General features: G+C 46.7%; 1 protein-coding gene across 1 annotated transcript; it reads right to left on the bottom strand.

Annotated features, from left to right (window-relative positions):
* Window positions 1–495: 495 nt before the first annotated feature.
* Window positions 496–4627, bottom strand: LOC119391825 (neprilysin-11). Its single transcript, XM_037659473.2, has 2 exons — window positions 4452–4627; window positions 496–2794 (listed from the first exon to the last, which is right to left on the bottom strand). The coding sequence occupies exons 1-2, from the start codon at window positions 4625–4627 to the stop codon at window positions 496–498; spliced, it is 2475 nt and encodes an 824-aa protein (XP_037515401.1).
* Between the last annotated feature and the right edge of the window lie 12840 nt (window positions 4628–17467).

The following is a 17467-nucleotide window of genomic DNA, read 5'->3' as shown; positions in this document are numbered from 1 at the left end:
CAATCCAAGCATACTTTTAAATGATGCAATGAATCCTTTTTCAGCGCAACGTTGCATCTCGATGTCTTACTCGGAACCTTTAATTCGTTTCTGAAACAGCGCGAAGCACACATACATTGTGTTCATATAAGTGCTAGAACATCCGTATGTTCGTCAAATTTAACGCTAATAATATCGCAAACAAAACATCTGTAAACATTGTGGATGAAGAATATTCTGCATACTATGCAGGTAATATTGGAAATAGTAAGCACCTTGTTATTTATTAGGGCGATTCGTAGTGTCCTCAATACGACTCCGTGTACTGCCATCTCGCAAATGGAAGGTTACGCGAACTCGTAGCAACGCATCCCAGTGACTCTTGCAGCTTTACAGTGGGTGGTGAACTTTCACAGCCATTTGTAGGGCGCACACACTGCTGCCGTGTTGGTGCCTTCGTTGTCAGTAGACAAACTGTATTCGCGCATCGATGGGCTTTGCCGTAGCACAGATTGGTTACTTGTTCCAGTAACTACAGCGCCGCCTGGGCGCCATTCTCGAATTACGTCGACACCGGAAAACCTTCTGAAAGTGCGCATCGTTAGCGAGAGCGTTGTTCACTCGCACTCTTGCTGGAATGGCATGCTTGTACCGTATTTGTACTGTATCGGTACCCGGTTTTTCGCAGTGGCCCATAGCGTAGGCATAATAGAATATCTTGGGACTGAAGCGGAACTTGTCCGCACGGTCGGCAACGCGGCGGTCGTAAACGTCCAGCAGAGGCTCAATTGTGGCGCTCTCCGCGACGAACTCATCCAGAAACGCGCGGAAGCTGGTCCGCGGAGACACTCTACGTACATCGTCATCCAGCTGCTCCAGAAAGCATGCCGACCTGTTTCGGTACTTTGTCCAATCCTCTTCGTTCCACCAGCCGCGGTAGGCGCTACCATCTCTGGACTCGTCAGAACTACGGACGTCGATGGCTTTCATAATGCCCAGCAACATCCTAGCTCCTAGTATAGGAACGAAGATTGGATGCAATGTCTCAGAGAATAGGACGGGCATGGTCACCAGAGCATGGGGCACGTACAAGGAATTAGTGTCAGCGTTGTACTCCACCGACGTAGAAAACACCGAAGTTCTGTGCAGGTAATCGTAGTTGTTCGTGTCGTTGAAGGCCCTTCTGACAGAATCTTTGATCAAAGCGCCGAAGTCTTTCAAGCTTCTTACGTCGGGAGTCGACGTGGCGTACGACGTAGGGTAAGCGGCATTCGCGCCTAAATAGGCGAGCTTCATGGAACGTAGCTTGCGGAGCGCAGTGTTTACCGTATTGCCACTGAACCAAAATCGTACGAACCTCTGCAATGAGTGACGAAGGTCTTCGAATAGAGCTTCAACTTCGCGCTGGAAGGGTATCCTCCACACACCCAGGTTTCCACCTAGGGCCTCGATACCAAGCATGCGCATGCCGTGTTTATAGATGTTCTCAACCATGTGTAGACAACCTTGAATGCGAAGAGGCACGGAGTTCAGATGAGTGTCGTAGCTCAGCGGTATTAGTGGAGTGATGTTGAGGAACGAAGAGTATTCAACGAGTGTGCGGAAATAGAAGTAATCGGCGACGTCATCGGGAGTAAAGACGTGCTTCAGCAGCTCGGTTACGTGACGTACGTAATCTTCATCCAGTATGCGAACGTTTAACCGGCCACCAAAGGACTTTGGAAAAAGGTGCGACAGCCATCTCACAGTGGAGTTTCCGAATGTCGTCATTCGATCCGTAACAGCTGTGCTTGCTTTGATCTTGGCACCGTAATTGGAGACGATGTTCATCAGGCGCTTCTCCATGTAAACAATCTTACTGGCAACCTGCGACGCATTTTCGACGTCGAACAGCGATTTCTCTATAAGGCGCTTATAATCGCTTTCAGTACGATCCGGGTAGCGGAGAAAGAACCTTTTCATAAGTAGTTCAGGTGAGTCGACATAAGGCACGTACTGGTTCTCGCCGCCTGCTCCCTGCTGTCCTGCAGGAGCTACGTATACGCTTGCAAGAGGATTAACTCCCAGCTGATCCATGTAATCGCTCTGCAGCTGTGGTACCAGCCCCTGTAGTCCGATGCGAAACACCACGGCTGGAACGTCAGGGAAGGACCGAGATGATGCTGGAGGCCTTTTATGCTGTCTCGCGAAAAGCTGCTCTCTGATTTCGCGAGAGCCGTTGGACGTAAGGCACGACTGGTAGATGAACGCTACGTTGCGAACCCAGTGCAGGGGACTGTGCTTCTCTACGCGTATGTTGACGTCGAGACAGCTCATAAGCTTCTCCACGCTCTCAGCTTCGAAAGTAGGCTTGGCGTTCGGCGAGAACCACCGCGGACCGCACACGTGACCGTAAAAGTCGTCGCACGGGTTCACACTACGGTCTAGTTTGTTGTTGGTGTGGTGCAGGTACCAAAGACACTCCGGTTGTGAACAGGCTGTGTCGCTGTCTTTGAACCGAAGCCGGCGGGCGTCTCGTTCGGGCTGAGGAGGATAATGCCTGGCAATTCGTTTTGTCGGATGTCTCAGCAGTCGGGGAGCCGACGAGTTGGTTGGTCTTTCGGTCCTTTTATCGTTGTCGCCTTTCGGGATCCCAGCCACTTTCTTATCACTTTCTTCCATGGCTTCTGCGTCGCCGCTCCGGGCACTTAGCTGCGGACCACCGTCGCCCATTTCCACTCGCTCGTCTTCGGATTCGAGTCGCCGCTGCGCGCCATCCTGAAGATCAGTGTCCAGCGGAGATGGTGTGGTGCCTGCCTGCTGCCATAGGCCCCACCTGTGCATGGCATAAAAATGCGTATATACAAGAAAGCCTCAGTTAGCTGTGCGCCTGTGAGAAAAATATTAATATATCAGTTTTCAACGCTGTGGTGCCGTACTTTCAAAGCGCACGCGCTTAAAGCATTAGGCCTCCTTAGGCACACCGTCACGATCCGTCGAATCTTCAGCTCCGCAATCAGGGCGGTGTTCTGTTTCATGCTGCCGTAAAACATTGTTTGCGAAGTCATTGCTGCTTGAGCCAAGCGGATGTGACGCATACCGTGCCGGAATACTTGTATAGTCGTTCGCATGGAATGCGTGATAGCCGTCAAAATAAACACGTTCAGGACTATCGTAAAGCTACGCTATAACTAAATGGGTGCTGACGGCTTTCCGTCAGTGTCAGCTTGTGCGCCTTGAAGGTGCGCAGCTTGAAACGCCACTGCAAAGACGTCCTTTCTCGTCAGCTTTGTGTAACGTTTACTATAGGATAGGGCACGGCGTTTAAGCGAACCATAAGTTCTCTTGTACATTTTGTTGTACCGATATATCGCATCGACACGGACAGACATAGATAGATAGATAGATAGATAGATAGATAGATAGATAGATAGATAGATAGATAGATAGATAGATAGATAGATAGATAGATAGATAGATAGATAGATAGATAGATAGATAGATAGATATTTGTAAAACCAACACAACTACGAAAGAATCCTATGTTGACGACCGTTTTTAATAGTTTTTAATAGCTATATACAAAACACAGAATACTTGTTTCTCTATGATGTCACAGGCCATGATATGCCGATGTATCAACTATAATATTTGGGGTTTAACGTCCCAAAATCACGATATGATTATGAGAGACGCCGCAGTGGAGGGCTCCGGAAATTTCGTTCTGTAGGACGCCACAGTATAGTCTTATCGCAGAACTTCCAGTCGAGCTGTGTTTCACGCCAAACGTAGAATTGGACACAGCAAGCCTTCGTATCGTGTTTCGTTTCAAAAAAGAAAAGCACAGCAGCACGTTCAAGAGCTACAATTAGAGTGCTCATCAATTCAGACGCGATAGCTGCCCTGCAAGGCAGCTGGAGTTCTCTTGTGCCACCGGTAAGCGCTGGGTGATCGCCTGGAGCTCAGATTCTCTCATGGACAAAGACCGGTGCTGCATATTTATTTGTGTACCATCATGAGTCAAGTTGGTGATCTCAAATCTCACCGGTTGCACAAGAAAGCACCGGTGGCAACGCAGGCCAGTTATCGCGTTTGAATTTGCGAGCACTTTACAGTGTCGACCACATCTAGGTGAAACCGCCGTTAGCATTCAAGCCGGTAAAACTAGAACACTTGTTCTACTTCACGAGGGGAACATCCGTTATATGACATCTAATCATCGTACCGATAAACACGATAATGATTTTCTGAATTACGTATGAAACATCAGCTTCTATGAGGTATTCAATACCGATTATGTATTAACCTTAGAAGTGGACGACCCTGTACATACACCAACCAGCCTCAGTTGCAGCTTTAAGGACTACGGGACAACAATGCGCCCGCGAAAGTGGCATCACCGCATTTAAGGTCCCACACTTTCGCTCCCCGAAACGGCACCACTTCCTCTCTACCGTGCATCCTTTAACCTGCAATTTCGGGAGCTCACTCACCTTGCGTATCGCAGTCCAAAGCCGTCGCCGCTGTTACCGCTGAAGTAGGAGGTGAGCAGGCCGCCGTTGACCATGGCCAGTGCTACGACGGCGACGCCCAGCAGCGCCTGAACGGCCCGACGCAGGCAGCGGCATTCTGTGAGGCCAGCTGCTTCCATGTCCGCGGCCACCACCATAGCATTATAGGGCCGCCCACCTGTCGCAGGCGGCGCGGCCGGTGGCGTCGCCGTCTTCGACACTCTGGCGGCTTCTGGTCGCGCTAGAGGTAGTGTGACACGTGACGGCAGCAACTGACGCCACTCTTTTGGACCCTGACGGCTACATGACCCGTTGCTGCTGCTTCGTCTTCCTCTGTTTCCACACTTCGGCGTCGCTTGACGGACCCAGAAAAGCGCACTTTTATTTGCTTTCTGTCAAGCAACGACAAACTGTGGTACAGCTTCGTTTCTTGGTCCAACAGAAGGCGTCGAGAGGTTTGTTGCTAGACCATTTCTTGCTGCTCTTGTTCGCCAAGTCAATGTGGCTCACACGCACTTTGGAGGATTGGCCAAAAATTGAGTGGTTTCATAAATTTATTTAAAATTCATTTCTATGAAGGACCTCAGCGCAAAAAAAGAAATCTCATCAGTAGGCAATGGAAGACAAGAATAGTAAACGCTTACTAGCCAAGATCATTCGTGGATTTGCCTAAAAGGGGGAATGTCTTTATGAAAGCTTCCAAGATGCACACAAGAAACATATACCGTCATGCACAGACTCCATATCGCTACATATAAAGAACAGCGCACGTGTGGGACACTAAGTTATTCGTTTATGAAATATTTAGGCGAATGCAACGTCTGTGCATATTATTTGTATGTCGGTCACACAGCCTACTCATGAGGAGGCGTGGGCCGGGCAGACCTAGTGAGCTAATTTATTTGATGGAAGCAATACCTACGTGTTCTTAACTCAGAAATATGTCAAGTTTTGTAGGCAACAGCCTACAGCTTGCATAATGAGAGCATAAAGGCATCCACGAAAACAAAAAGAAAACGGAGTTTCTCACAATGTTACGTACTCTTTATTTATTTATTATTTTTTTGTTTATTTATTTTTATTGTCATCAACACTAAATACTCAAAATGCTTTAAAAAATTCATACTATCAATTCTTGGCCAGTCCCCCAGAGTGGCTATGAGCCATGTAGCAGAGGGTACAACAACAACAATGCAGCAACATTCATAAAGGAAACCACCGAACCAACTTGGTGTGCCAGCCAGTTCGACTGCACTGTTATTCGGGGCATCTCTGCTGGAACACTCTGACGGGAATTTGTGCAGTGCTGTAGAAGAATTCATATGTCAGTCAAATCAATTTAGTAGCTGCATGAATGGCTAATAATTTCCAGCTGATGGCCTTGCATCATAACGATTTACTGGTAGTTTGTTTGCCTTAAAGTGTACAAAAAATGTTTCATTTAGTAGTCTCTAGGATTACGATAATTTAAGAATAACTCTTCTTCTTAATTGACGCCATAACCTCTTGGCCGATCCATCTGAATGGCTAGCTGCCAATAATCCCAGGAGCATCATCATCATCTTCTTCTTAAGCTGCTGTGTTGTAAACAAAAGCCAGTGGCTGAATTTTTGTCGATGTGCAACGATATGATTACGCGTGCTTTCGTGCCCACATGTTTTTAAATTAAGATGGAACTCCAACCGCATGTCGCGTTCGCTTCAATATCTATGAACACAACAAGCAGTAGCAGTTCAAAAACTTGGCGAAGCCTGCACTAAGCCGCGCAAGGCTTCAAACAGTAAACCTGGACGATTCTGAAGACTAATCTGGTTGCTTCTATGTTGTTTCTAGACCTTAACTAGGTGATAAAGGTTCTATGTTGCTTCTAGGTTGTTGCTGGGCTTTAGCTAGATGGCCGGGTTGTTTCTACGTTGATTCTCAGCGCAGAGAGGTTCGACCTAAACCACAGATAGCCAACACCAGAGAGAGAAACCGGTTGTCCAAACACCAGAGACAGAAACTCGCGCTGAAACCAAGCGTTCGCACCTCTCATATATCTACGGGCACGTCGTGGTTGGCGTCGGCCTTCCATCGCTTCGTGGTTTTCTCGCAGCTGCCGTTACCTTTCCTCTTCGCTAGTATTCTCTGGTTGTACGTACTGGCGGTCATTGCGTCGTTGGCGTAGTTTCGCAGCTATTTGTTGGGCTAACTGTTGCCTTCATCACTTTTAGCGGACCATTGGTGAGTAGTAGGATTTACCCAATTTCTGTGGCACATAACCGTTTATTTGCAGCCATATTTGTTGGGCTAACTGTTGCCTTCTTTTTCAGTGGACCAGTTGTCAGTAGTGACATTTACCCAATTTCTGTGTCACATACCCGTTTATTTGCAGCCATATTTGTTGGGCTAACTGTTGCCTTCTTCTTTTTCAGTGGACCAGTTGTCAGTAGTGACATTTACCCAATTTATGTGGCACATACCCGTTTATTTGCAGCCATATTTGTTGGGCTAACTGTTGCCTTCTTCTTTTTCAGTGGACCAGTTGTCAGTAGTGACATTTACCCAATTTCTGTGTCACATACCCGTTTATGATGATGATAGTTTTCTGGATCGACTCACAAGGAACGATTTTCTAAACAGCTTCGCTGTTCAAATGGTGCACTGAATGGTTACAGCCTGCAGATGAACTCACATGCCCATTGAGAGACTTGGCAAGCATCTAGCATGGCGTTCATTATGATTTGCTTATGCTTATGATTTGATTATGATGGTTTGCTTTATCATTATGAAGCGAAATGTTTCCAGAAGTGCCACTGTCGTTCGTTTTTATTCGTAGTAGGTGGGGCCATACATGTCGACCATTGGCTACGTGATGGCTTTCGGATGCATTTCTGTGCAAGAAGCGTTGGAGGTGTAGCATATCGCTACCACTAATCTAAACCACGCAAAACAAAGTTTTGCGTGGTTTAGATCAATTGGTTGCACCCGCTTGCATTGCAACTATTGGGTTTTTCTTTAATTTTTCCTGTGAAAAAAAAGATGATTTTCCCTCCAAAGTTTTGTGTTTCTTTCCGAACCTTTTCATGTTCACGTTGTGTGCGCCAAGAAGCCCAGCGTAAATGCAGGAAACGCTCAAAGAGGAGGATGGCCTACTTCTTTCAATCAGAGCCATTTCAGGGGCCTTTTCAAATTAAACAAAATCAATAATAGTTCATGAAACAAGACTTTGGCGACCTTCACTTGTTGAATATACATTGCAGAACAACCCTTTATCTTATTGGCAGTACCATCCAGTATATTATGTCTTTCCGTCCATGATAGTTTTTTTGATGAAAGATTTGTTATAACACGAGAGTTGAGGGATTGTTAAAAAAAACTTGGAGGACGCTAAAGCTTAGGCGTCAAGAGTAGAGCGCAGTAGCATAATTGGGCCCAGTTTGCATAGCATTCTCATTCGCTAGCCAAGGGTGTTTTGCAGGATGGCCCGTGTTTGACAAAACTGGGAATCTCTCCGGGATCTGGCTAACTAATAGTACGAAAAGGTCAAATCCATCCTTCAGAGCACGGCGCATTCCAGTGGTTACGATGGAATGCGGCGTCATGTCAAGGGTGCTCTACTAAGTTGGGTGGCGCTCTCAAACAAGCGGCATCTTCTTTCATATGTCTATCGTTCCGTTGAGTGCAGAAGTGCACCCATTCAAGGAAAGCACCGTTTAAAGGCGCACTGAAGTGAAACGATGAATCGGTTTATATTGATCAACTTTACTCTGAAAGCTCTATGACGCTAATTTCAGCATTATACCTCTATTAATAGAGTAGAAAATGAAGTCAAAGTTTCACTTTTTATTTCGTGCCAAAATCTTCGCGCTTGACCTTACGGATTTAATTGTGTATTTTTCATATTTTAGCGACATTGCCCGTAATCAATTTTCCTGGATCATGGTATGTTAAGTCTATGGTCTCCCCAGAGGACGATCTAGTTCATTTTTACCGATTAGGAACAGCGTATGCCCTAGTAGACACCATCAGAATCTGTGGAGTCATGGTGGTTGGTGCGGAAATTACAATGTGGTGCCGCCACCCGCAGTTTCTTTTTGACCGTTTTCTCGTTTACCAAGCGTCTTCACGTGGGTAGCCTGGTGTTTTGGGTATTTTGGAAGAGAAAAATCGTTTTTCTCTTTAGAGTGTCTTTAATAGCGCGCGACCAGTGGGTAATCGTGGAGGCCATGTGTAGTCTTTTGCTTTTGGAAAGCTACCGCTATGGAACTCTACGGTTGTGCAGTAGGCCAGCTAGGTCACGCGGCGGTGTTTCTAGGTATTGTCAACAAAGCGACAAGGCGCAATGTTAGCTTTACGTAAGCGAAAGATTGCGGCTGCTTCCCAGCCATATTTGTTCCTGCGTGAGCGTTTTTTCTGTGTATCGAGTGTGACTGCAGTGCAAGTACTTCCAGCGACTGTTCTCATCGACCTAAACCGTGCCTCCAGGAAAGCAGCGTTATGCTCATAACATGGGTGGTATAAACGTAACCACGAATGCCTACTATAAGTAAAATTGCGAAGTGACCACTACGCCATAATTCACCATTGCACGAATTGGGAAAGTACCCAATATAGGTTCGTAACCTTAGGCATTATTTATGCCTGAGCGCTTTGCAATGGGTGGGCCTTTAAGCCACCCAGTGGTTCCGTGATTCACGTGGTGCGACGCCTGCTTCGATTTCACGATTCTGCCATGCAAAATACACGTGTTAACGTGGATTTCCCCACTATATTACACTTATATAGCTTTTTTTTTTCCACAAGCCTTTCAATCACTGGCGTGGGTTTGTGGCAGGACACCCTCTCGCCACGCAAAAGAGCTGGGTTCGATTCCGTCTCGGACGCATGATTTTTATTATTTGCAGCCATCGCGATTTTTCGCACACGGAAAGCGCCGACTTTTTCGCTCAACCAACGACGACGCCGACACTGACGCCTGCAGAGGAATTTCTGGGAAACGACATCTTAAGCGTATTCGCCCTAATATGCTTTTGCCGCCTGTGTAATTAATAAATTCAACATACCGAACATGAGGCAGTATTTTATTGACTTAATTTTTGAAACGAAAGAGGATAGAATAATGTTTGGGTGGCACTGCGAAAAAAGAAGCTGCATTTATGCGTGAAGAGGCGAAAAATTTCTCAACACAGAATGTCGCAGGAGCCAACGCTTCGACAACTGGTCTTGTCTTCTTCAAAGCTGTAACTGACTGTTTTAGCGCGTCTATGTGTATGCTTTGTAACCTCTCCCCCAACCAAAATATGAGACGAATAGAGGGCAAGTGTGAAAACGGGGACAGAGGAGAAAGACGGGCTGGCGGGCACAATAGGTGGATAGCAAAACGGTGCGTCGTCTGCTACAGCACTTTCGGTTCACGGAACCTTCAAGGCTCAGCTCTTCGCTGCTTCAAGTTGTGTGCGGTTCAGTGTAATCGGGGAGGAGACAAGATAAGTGGTAATAACCACGTCGCACAAAGTACGCGTTTTCTCCCCGATTACACTGAACGGCACACACCTTGAAAGAGCGAAGAGCTAGGCATCGAACCGGGAGACGTCATTTTGCTTTCCAGAAGCAGGAAACAGGAAGCAGTCAGTTTTTTTAAGCGAGGTGAGAGGGCGAGGTGGGCAGGTTGGCGTCGAAACGGTAAGAGGGGAAGTGGTTGTTTCGCTGAATCATAGCTGTTAAAATAAGCACCGTGTGGCAATGATAATTTCACGGTGATAAGTAGAGGCCGGATTTTCAGGCACTAAAAAAAGCGCGTTTTAGGCGCCAAAAAAGGCAGGCAAAACACCGTTTTAGGCCTCCAAAATCGTAATTATTGGCACAATAAATTTTTACATAAATTCAAATAATTTCAAACAAAGATGTACCCGACCTGCACCTACGACAGGAAAGCCAAAAATGTTGTTTATGATGGCACAAAGGCGCCAACGGTTCAACATAGCCATGCAATTCTCCCTTTTCCCGCACGGTTTGCAGAATACGGCCTCTCCTTTTAATGTCTAGCATGGCGAGTCAAGTGCACACCGGCGAATCAACGCACTCCTGGGTCACTTTCTTTTCGGCGTGGCTGAGAAGGGCGGCACAGGAGCAGACACCCACACCCCTAAAAGGCCAGAAGAGAGGGATGCCTCGTATTGGCCGGGGCTAATCGCGTAGGGTCAATTTCTCCCCTGTTGGTGAACACCCCGAAGGGCCCCTCACCAGGTGTGAGCATTTCGAGCTGACAAGTGTAATGCATGCGCTGGGCGCTCACGATTCACGTCTGCCAAGGTTAGCAACGCGCCGCGCCGCGGAAAGACGCGAAATTTCAATCTGAACGCCGTTGCCCTTCTTCTCGTAGGCGCGCACCCCAAGATGGAGGGGCAGACGTACAACAATGAGTGGCCCTGAATACTTACTGTGCTCTGTACTCTTACGTAGCTCACCTACGTAGACATTGATGCTCTGAGTCTCTGACGTCGCTAACAGTAGCATATGACGCTGCGAGAAGTATTCGAGACGACATGGTGCATCGTCCCTTAAAGCAGTTCTAGCTGAGCGACGCGGTAACGATACACGATCCGAGCCAGCCTCTCCAAACGTGCGCGCACTGAGGGGTCCATTCCACAGAAACGAACGCCGAAACGACACAACACCGATCGCGTTCATGAGCTGGCCCTGGCACGTCATGCGCATGCTGTTTTGATGCGTCTGCGTCATGTGATCTTACGGGGCCGATACTGAAGAGGACAGGGAAGGGACTTGGTTTGCAAAGGCTACACGGGGCTAGTGGTAAGGGTTTCAAGATCGCCTTCTCGCATCACGGTTTCTCGGCTCATAATGAACCAATTTGAAACATTCTTGTGGTAAGACGCTCTTTATTGGGAACGCAACAACTCCCAGTGCCTAAATACAATTTCTTATGTGACCGCGCGTGCGGATTTTTCAGAAGTAAATTACAAATAAAACAAAAGCCGCGTGCGCATCACATTTTTTTGTTTATTTTGATCTAAGCCCTCCTTTCCCCTGACGGCATTCCACGGTTTCGCACTCGTTCTCCACCTTTCCGCGGCTGCACAGAGGGACCTCCTGTTCCCTGCCCACCCAGGCCTTCAAGGCTGTTCTTGACTTCCTTGGGGACACTGGACAACCGGCTGTACAAGCCACCCGCCGCCGCGTCGTCGGCAATGGACGCCACTCTCCTCTTCCTCTTCTTTCCGATTCTCATCTTTATTTCCCTCTCCCCATTCCCCTACAGACGCTGAGACGGGCTTCCATTCATGTTCACTACGGCTAGCGGTTGTTTTTCCGGAAGTTGATTGAACTGGTGGGCTAGGTTGAACCCCATAGAGTTTTAAAAGTTCACTATTGCCCGGTAACATGAATAACGGTTGCAAACTGCACTGGAGAGTGAAATTTGAGGTTAAATAGTGCTTATATAGGCGCCATTTTTGAAAATAGGCATTTATAGGCACTTATAGGCTTTTAGGCACGAACCCCAAAAATAGGCATTCATAGGCACTATAAAAACACTATAAAAGCCCTTCTTAACCTCTAATTCGTGCTCATATATAAAAGTGGCACGATAGGAACGCAAGGAACAAAGTAGGCATTTGCCTAAAATCCGGTGTCTAGTGATAAGAAAGGTTATAAATTTCTAGGAGAAACGCTTTATTCTCACTGGTATTCGTTGTGTATCTACGATAGTGCATGGATTCAAGAGCCATTTTTGAAACGATTATACCTATTTTGCTGGAGTGCTTTAAACTTGTGAATAAGATTCAACAGGGATTGTCGCCGAGCTAGTTGGTTCATTACTTGAGAAAAATAGGTATGACGCAAAAAGGACGGGGACGTAGTGAAGACACGAACTGAAAAACACGGGCACCAACTTCCATTTGGAAGTTGGTGCCCATGGTTTTGAGTTCGTCTCCGCACTTCGTCCCGCTCCTTTTTCCACCATACCAATTTTTCTTGTGAATCAGGTATGACTCTTTGTATTTTCTTTCGCTCAGGGATCGGAAGTTTGACTCAAGTGTGTAAAGTTTGAGACCATCGAAGTTGTCACCTGCCACATTGAAATCCTGGGCCACTCATTTCGGTAATTTCTTCGCCGTGCCCACGTTTGCCTGTTTAAACTAATATTAACAGACTGCTTTATTTCGGCATTGTACTGTTTGTGTTTGTGCAACGTGAGCATTCGATCATTGAGATAGCGTTTGAAGTAGTGCAGGTGAAACTAGATTTTATATCATGGACGTAATCACTTCCGGTCGCGTTTGAACTATAACGTCATCATTAAGCTATTTGCAAGACTTACATCTTGGAATAAAACAAGGGGCTATATATGTAGTAGAATGAAGGCCCATTTTTGCATGCACTAACATGTCTTTATATTTTCGGTTACGCCGATACACGACCCTTGGTACTTCCGGAAGCACTTTTGTAAGGCACTCGTTGCTTCATATATTCGATAGTACTTGCGAGTCTGATTCGATGGTACCGATAGATGCTATCCTAACGGGTCCCAAACATGTGTCGCAAATTCTAGCTTTGCAGAGAAAGACGAGGAGATGCGCACTATTTTCATAATATACGTGATATATGTGAAATCACGGTCACTTTTATTGTTTCCCTGTCGAATGTGGAGCAAAATATGTTAATAACCCAAAGCAGCCAACACTAATAATATTGCTTTCTACCACGCTTCTTTTTATTCATGCAGTGCCAATGAAGTCGTTAATTTTTGCGGAGCACGTAGTGAATACACATTTCGTGCATGCCGCTCATATATATCAGTTTTGCATTCGTGATGTGTTGCGGTAATGACTTCATATTTTAATGTTTATAAGTCTGAAGGCATTGGTCTGAACAAACAGAGCAAATTGTTACATCGCCGTGCAGTTGGCAAGAAGTAAATGAGCTCTGGCTTCGCGACCCCTCCGAACGGAGGCCAGAAAAACAGCCGTCGTTCGATATCGCCACACCGGAAACGCATCTCGGGCAATTCTCGCACTTCCACTTACTTCAGCAATACGTTAGGTAACAGTTAAAAAGGTTTCGAGGCTAAAATGCAGAAACTTCAACCATCGCAACTCATTTGCGCCGAGATCGGTCCAACCCAGTGCGGCTCCCAGCGAGTGTTAGGCCTAGCGTACCGGCCGAGTCCGCGTTCATGCCACCGGCGCTTCTTCGTTTAAGTACACGCAATTCCAACGTGTAAGATATTATGTAAAGTATAGTCTGGACATCCGTTAACCTAAATTAACCATTTTTTCTTGTGTACGGTATCCGCACAAGGAGCGATGACCATCGATGCGACGCGCTTTCAGCAACGAACGCAGGCTCACCGAAAGCAGCTGGCCGCACTCGCCGGTACTTCTCTGACTCATACGTCAGAACACATACGTATCAGCTGGTACGCGTTAGTGAACTAACACACTGGCATCTTTTTTCAACTAATTCTATTTGTTTTTGCGTAGCGGTTTTATAGTTGTAGTTATCGATAGAACTGCAAGTCAGAATACAGACACGCCCGCCCGCAGTGATATTGTCGCTCGCGCGAGAAATACTCAGTATAAATTCATGCAGGCGCGTGTTTTATCGAACGAGTCATCATAAAGCTTCTGTGCATGTTCATCATTAGCAAGGGCGAGAAACGGCTGTTAAAAATCGACAGTAACAGCCGTCAAACTGTAGGCTGGTCCTCGATCCATTTGATATTTTTCGGAGTTAAAACGGGAATTCTTAAAGAAACCTAGCGCTCTTCCCATTTTGGGCATTTCATTCGTTTCCGGCCACCCTTTGTTTGTGTCTAATAAAGAAGCAAGCGTGATTTGGAAAGGAAGATCGCGTCTTCCTTGTATACGCAACACGGAAATATGAAGCGAAACGCTGTCTTACTGTATTGACTAGCCCTTTTACAGCGACGTTGACGTGTTTCAACGTGGCGCAGTGGTAGAGTACTCGCTTGGAGATTGAGAGGTGGCGAGTTCAAATCCTGGTGGTGGAGTTTTTTTTTTTTTTTTTCATACGTCTTTTTTTTTATTGCACTAATGCTTTCTATATGACTTTCTTTAGTAATATATTTGTGTACGGCACGTAAGCACCGCCGTTTCTACGCTCTAGAGCCGTTTTGCACTTGAGTACCCAGCTCCTCCCAGTAAAACGCCGCTCCAGCGGCCCAGTATCCAGCGCGACGCTGGGCCCATAATCAGGCATGGCACTGGACGCTGGTACCCAGTGGCGCTGGGTTTTGCAATAGGGAAGGATATTGTTTATGTTTGGGAGCGCACTGAGTATTTCGTTACAGTGAATGCTAGCGGCTCGTTACGCTGTGTTTTATCGCCTCCTGTAGCTAGCGGTGATTTTCGATTTTACACGCTTCGTTATAGGCCTTGTATAGGGTGTCGTGCGGGTAATTTATTTAAACCAATCTATCGTTTAGATAGCTTAAGTGGTGAGCGTGGTCGCCGTCGTCGCTACAGATCCTTCTTATACGCCTGTATAATGGCCGACGGAAAGTGTACTTCTGGTATCGAGCGGTGTTACGATGCGCCCTTATTTGCTAAGATCGTGTTCGTGCTGTTGTTTGCATTTCATGAAGCATCAAAGCGCGCAGAGCTTTCTAGGTGCAGAATTCACGTTCGACGCTGCAATGATGCACAGAAAAAGAAAATTGTGGCTGGTTTGAATTGCTACTACTTCCCGTTTTTCCCGTGGGAGTCAGCAGTGAGGCCAGCGTCACTTTCGTTTTTTTTTTTAAGCGAAAGCATTAGATGCCCCATCAAACACAAAATTTGACCGTTGGTGGCGTCGATGTCGCGCGTCAACAGTGTCAACACCAGTGAAGCAAAAAAGCATCACGGGATGACGTCACCATCTGACATCATCATGACGTCACGTAACGTGACGTCACAAGACATCGTCGCTTGGTCAGAGGTGGGCCGTTCACGGAAGCAGTTCAAAAACACATTAGGAGCAGAAAGTTTGTGGAGTGGGGGGAGGGGAGAAAGGCGAGGATCAATACATCGACTAAGAAGAAAAAACTGGGGGACGCTTAAGCTTCGCCTTTAAGAGTTGAACGTGATAGCGATATCCTACCCGTAGTGCGTACTTCGACCACTTAGTGCATACTTCTTATTGTTTGTTGTTGCTGGAGAAGTTCAGATTGTGCATTACTCCAATGAAACTCATAAAGTACAAAGTGGTCGCATAGCCGCAGCACGCCGAGCTTTGGTGTCTGCCTTCTCTGCCTCCGTCTTGTGTGGCCGCCCTCGTTGTCGTGCGTCACTTGACACTGATGCCCCATGAAAACTCGAAGCTGCGATGCGCCCACCACGTGGTCTTAAGGGAATACGTGCAGTAATGTGCGCGCCTTTTTTAATGGCGGCTGGCTTTAAACCAGGTCGTTATGATATTCACATGGTGTGACACCCGATGGCAATGTACGCTTGTACCACGCAATATTACTGCGATATTACATCTCGTACTGTGACACCTGCATACAGGACGAGTATGTTTGTGAAGCATGAAAGTTGCTTTCAGTGCAGTTCCAAGCAGAGGCATGGCTGTGTGGTAGAACGCCTGCTTGCCACGCAGACTGCTTGGGTTCGATTCTCATTCGGACCCAACATTTTTATTATTTATTTGATTTGCAGCTCTTTCGATTTTTCGGTCACGTACAAGATGATGATTTTTCGCTCAGAACCAACGACGCCTAAACCGAGGCCGCCGCTGACGCCGACACCGATATTTCTGCTAAGCAAGCTCTTTAACACTATCTCTTTGTAAAAGAGGTGGCTTTAACCTTCGAGTCGTGTTAAGCAAATACATCAGGGGCCCTGGGACTTTTTCCGTATGCGGTTGTTTCAGTTTTCCTGACTTCCACTTACAATCAAAGTACCCAGCAATGTACAAATTATGTAGTGTGCACAATATGCATCTGAAAATGATTATCCGCGGAAGTGTACCACAACATTTCAAAGGCACAGAGTTCAAGAGAACAGTGGGTGCTATTCTATGTTCGCAAAATGTATAGGTCTATAGATCAATTAGACACATTGGAAAACGCTGCCGAAATTGTTTCAAACGATTCAGGGTTTGTTTAAGTATTAAACATTGTAATGTGGCATCGCGTTGAGAGACATCGGCATGAAATGCGGAAGAAAATAATTGGGAACTGCAGATAAACAAACAAACAAAAAACGAGCTCTGTGCCGGAGCAGAAAAGTCTGGGTAATTAACAATACACTTATGAAGGTAGGATATTCGTGCTGGGTGATGATATGTATGTCCTCTGAGTACTCTTTACGTAGAAAATGTGCCGCTTTTGAGCAAGACGGGAAAATGCGACCGACAATTTATTGGTCGTAGAACAATACTGATGCATTACGATGCTTGTGAATTGTAGTCTGGCTTCTTAAAATGCAATAGAATATCTTTCAACGAACTTCTGAGGCGGTCTTCGCAGTCGACGTCCATCGCCATTTCAAGACGTCTGGAAATTGGTACATGAAGCATTCAATAACGGCGCCCTGTTGCCTGCGCGTGGCAAAGGAGCACCCTGAGTGGAAAGCCGCTACACATCCTACACGTGTGTTTTAAGAAGTTCTACCTATGAGATGTATGCAGCGCGGTAAGCTGCGTGAATACGGGACAAGAGGGGCAAGCACCCGTCCTTAGGTACTTTGCCCTTCAATCAAGTATAACGCTGTAACGAGTCCAGTAAAGCAGCAATTGCTGGATATCATTAGTCTTCGCCAGGCATCCTGAGGCGGACGGACGACTCGCAGTCGACGAGGAGGCGTCAGGCGCTCTCGGGCAACGTCATCGGCATTCCGCGCAATGTGACAACTGCTCGTGAGCAGCGAAGATTGGCGGCCGGAAAAGAAAGTTCATTACACCATGTGCCTGGGCGTTTTAAGCAACCATCCGACCGCGAACAGCCAAGCGACAGCGTAGCCTCGTCTTTCACGAAATGAACGCAGAAACTG

The sequence above is a fragment of the Rhipicephalus sanguineus genome, chromosome 4 (genome assembly GCF_013339695.2).
Source record: "Rhipicephalus sanguineus isolate Rsan-2018 chromosome 4, BIME_Rsan_1.4, whole genome shotgun sequence".
In the NCBI taxonomy this organism is placed as follows: Eukaryota; Metazoa; Arthropoda; class Arachnida; order Ixodida; family Ixodidae; genus Rhipicephalus; species Rhipicephalus sanguineus.
Note: the sequence above shows the minus strand (reverse complement) of the source record. Positions and strands in the feature narration are given on the sequence as shown.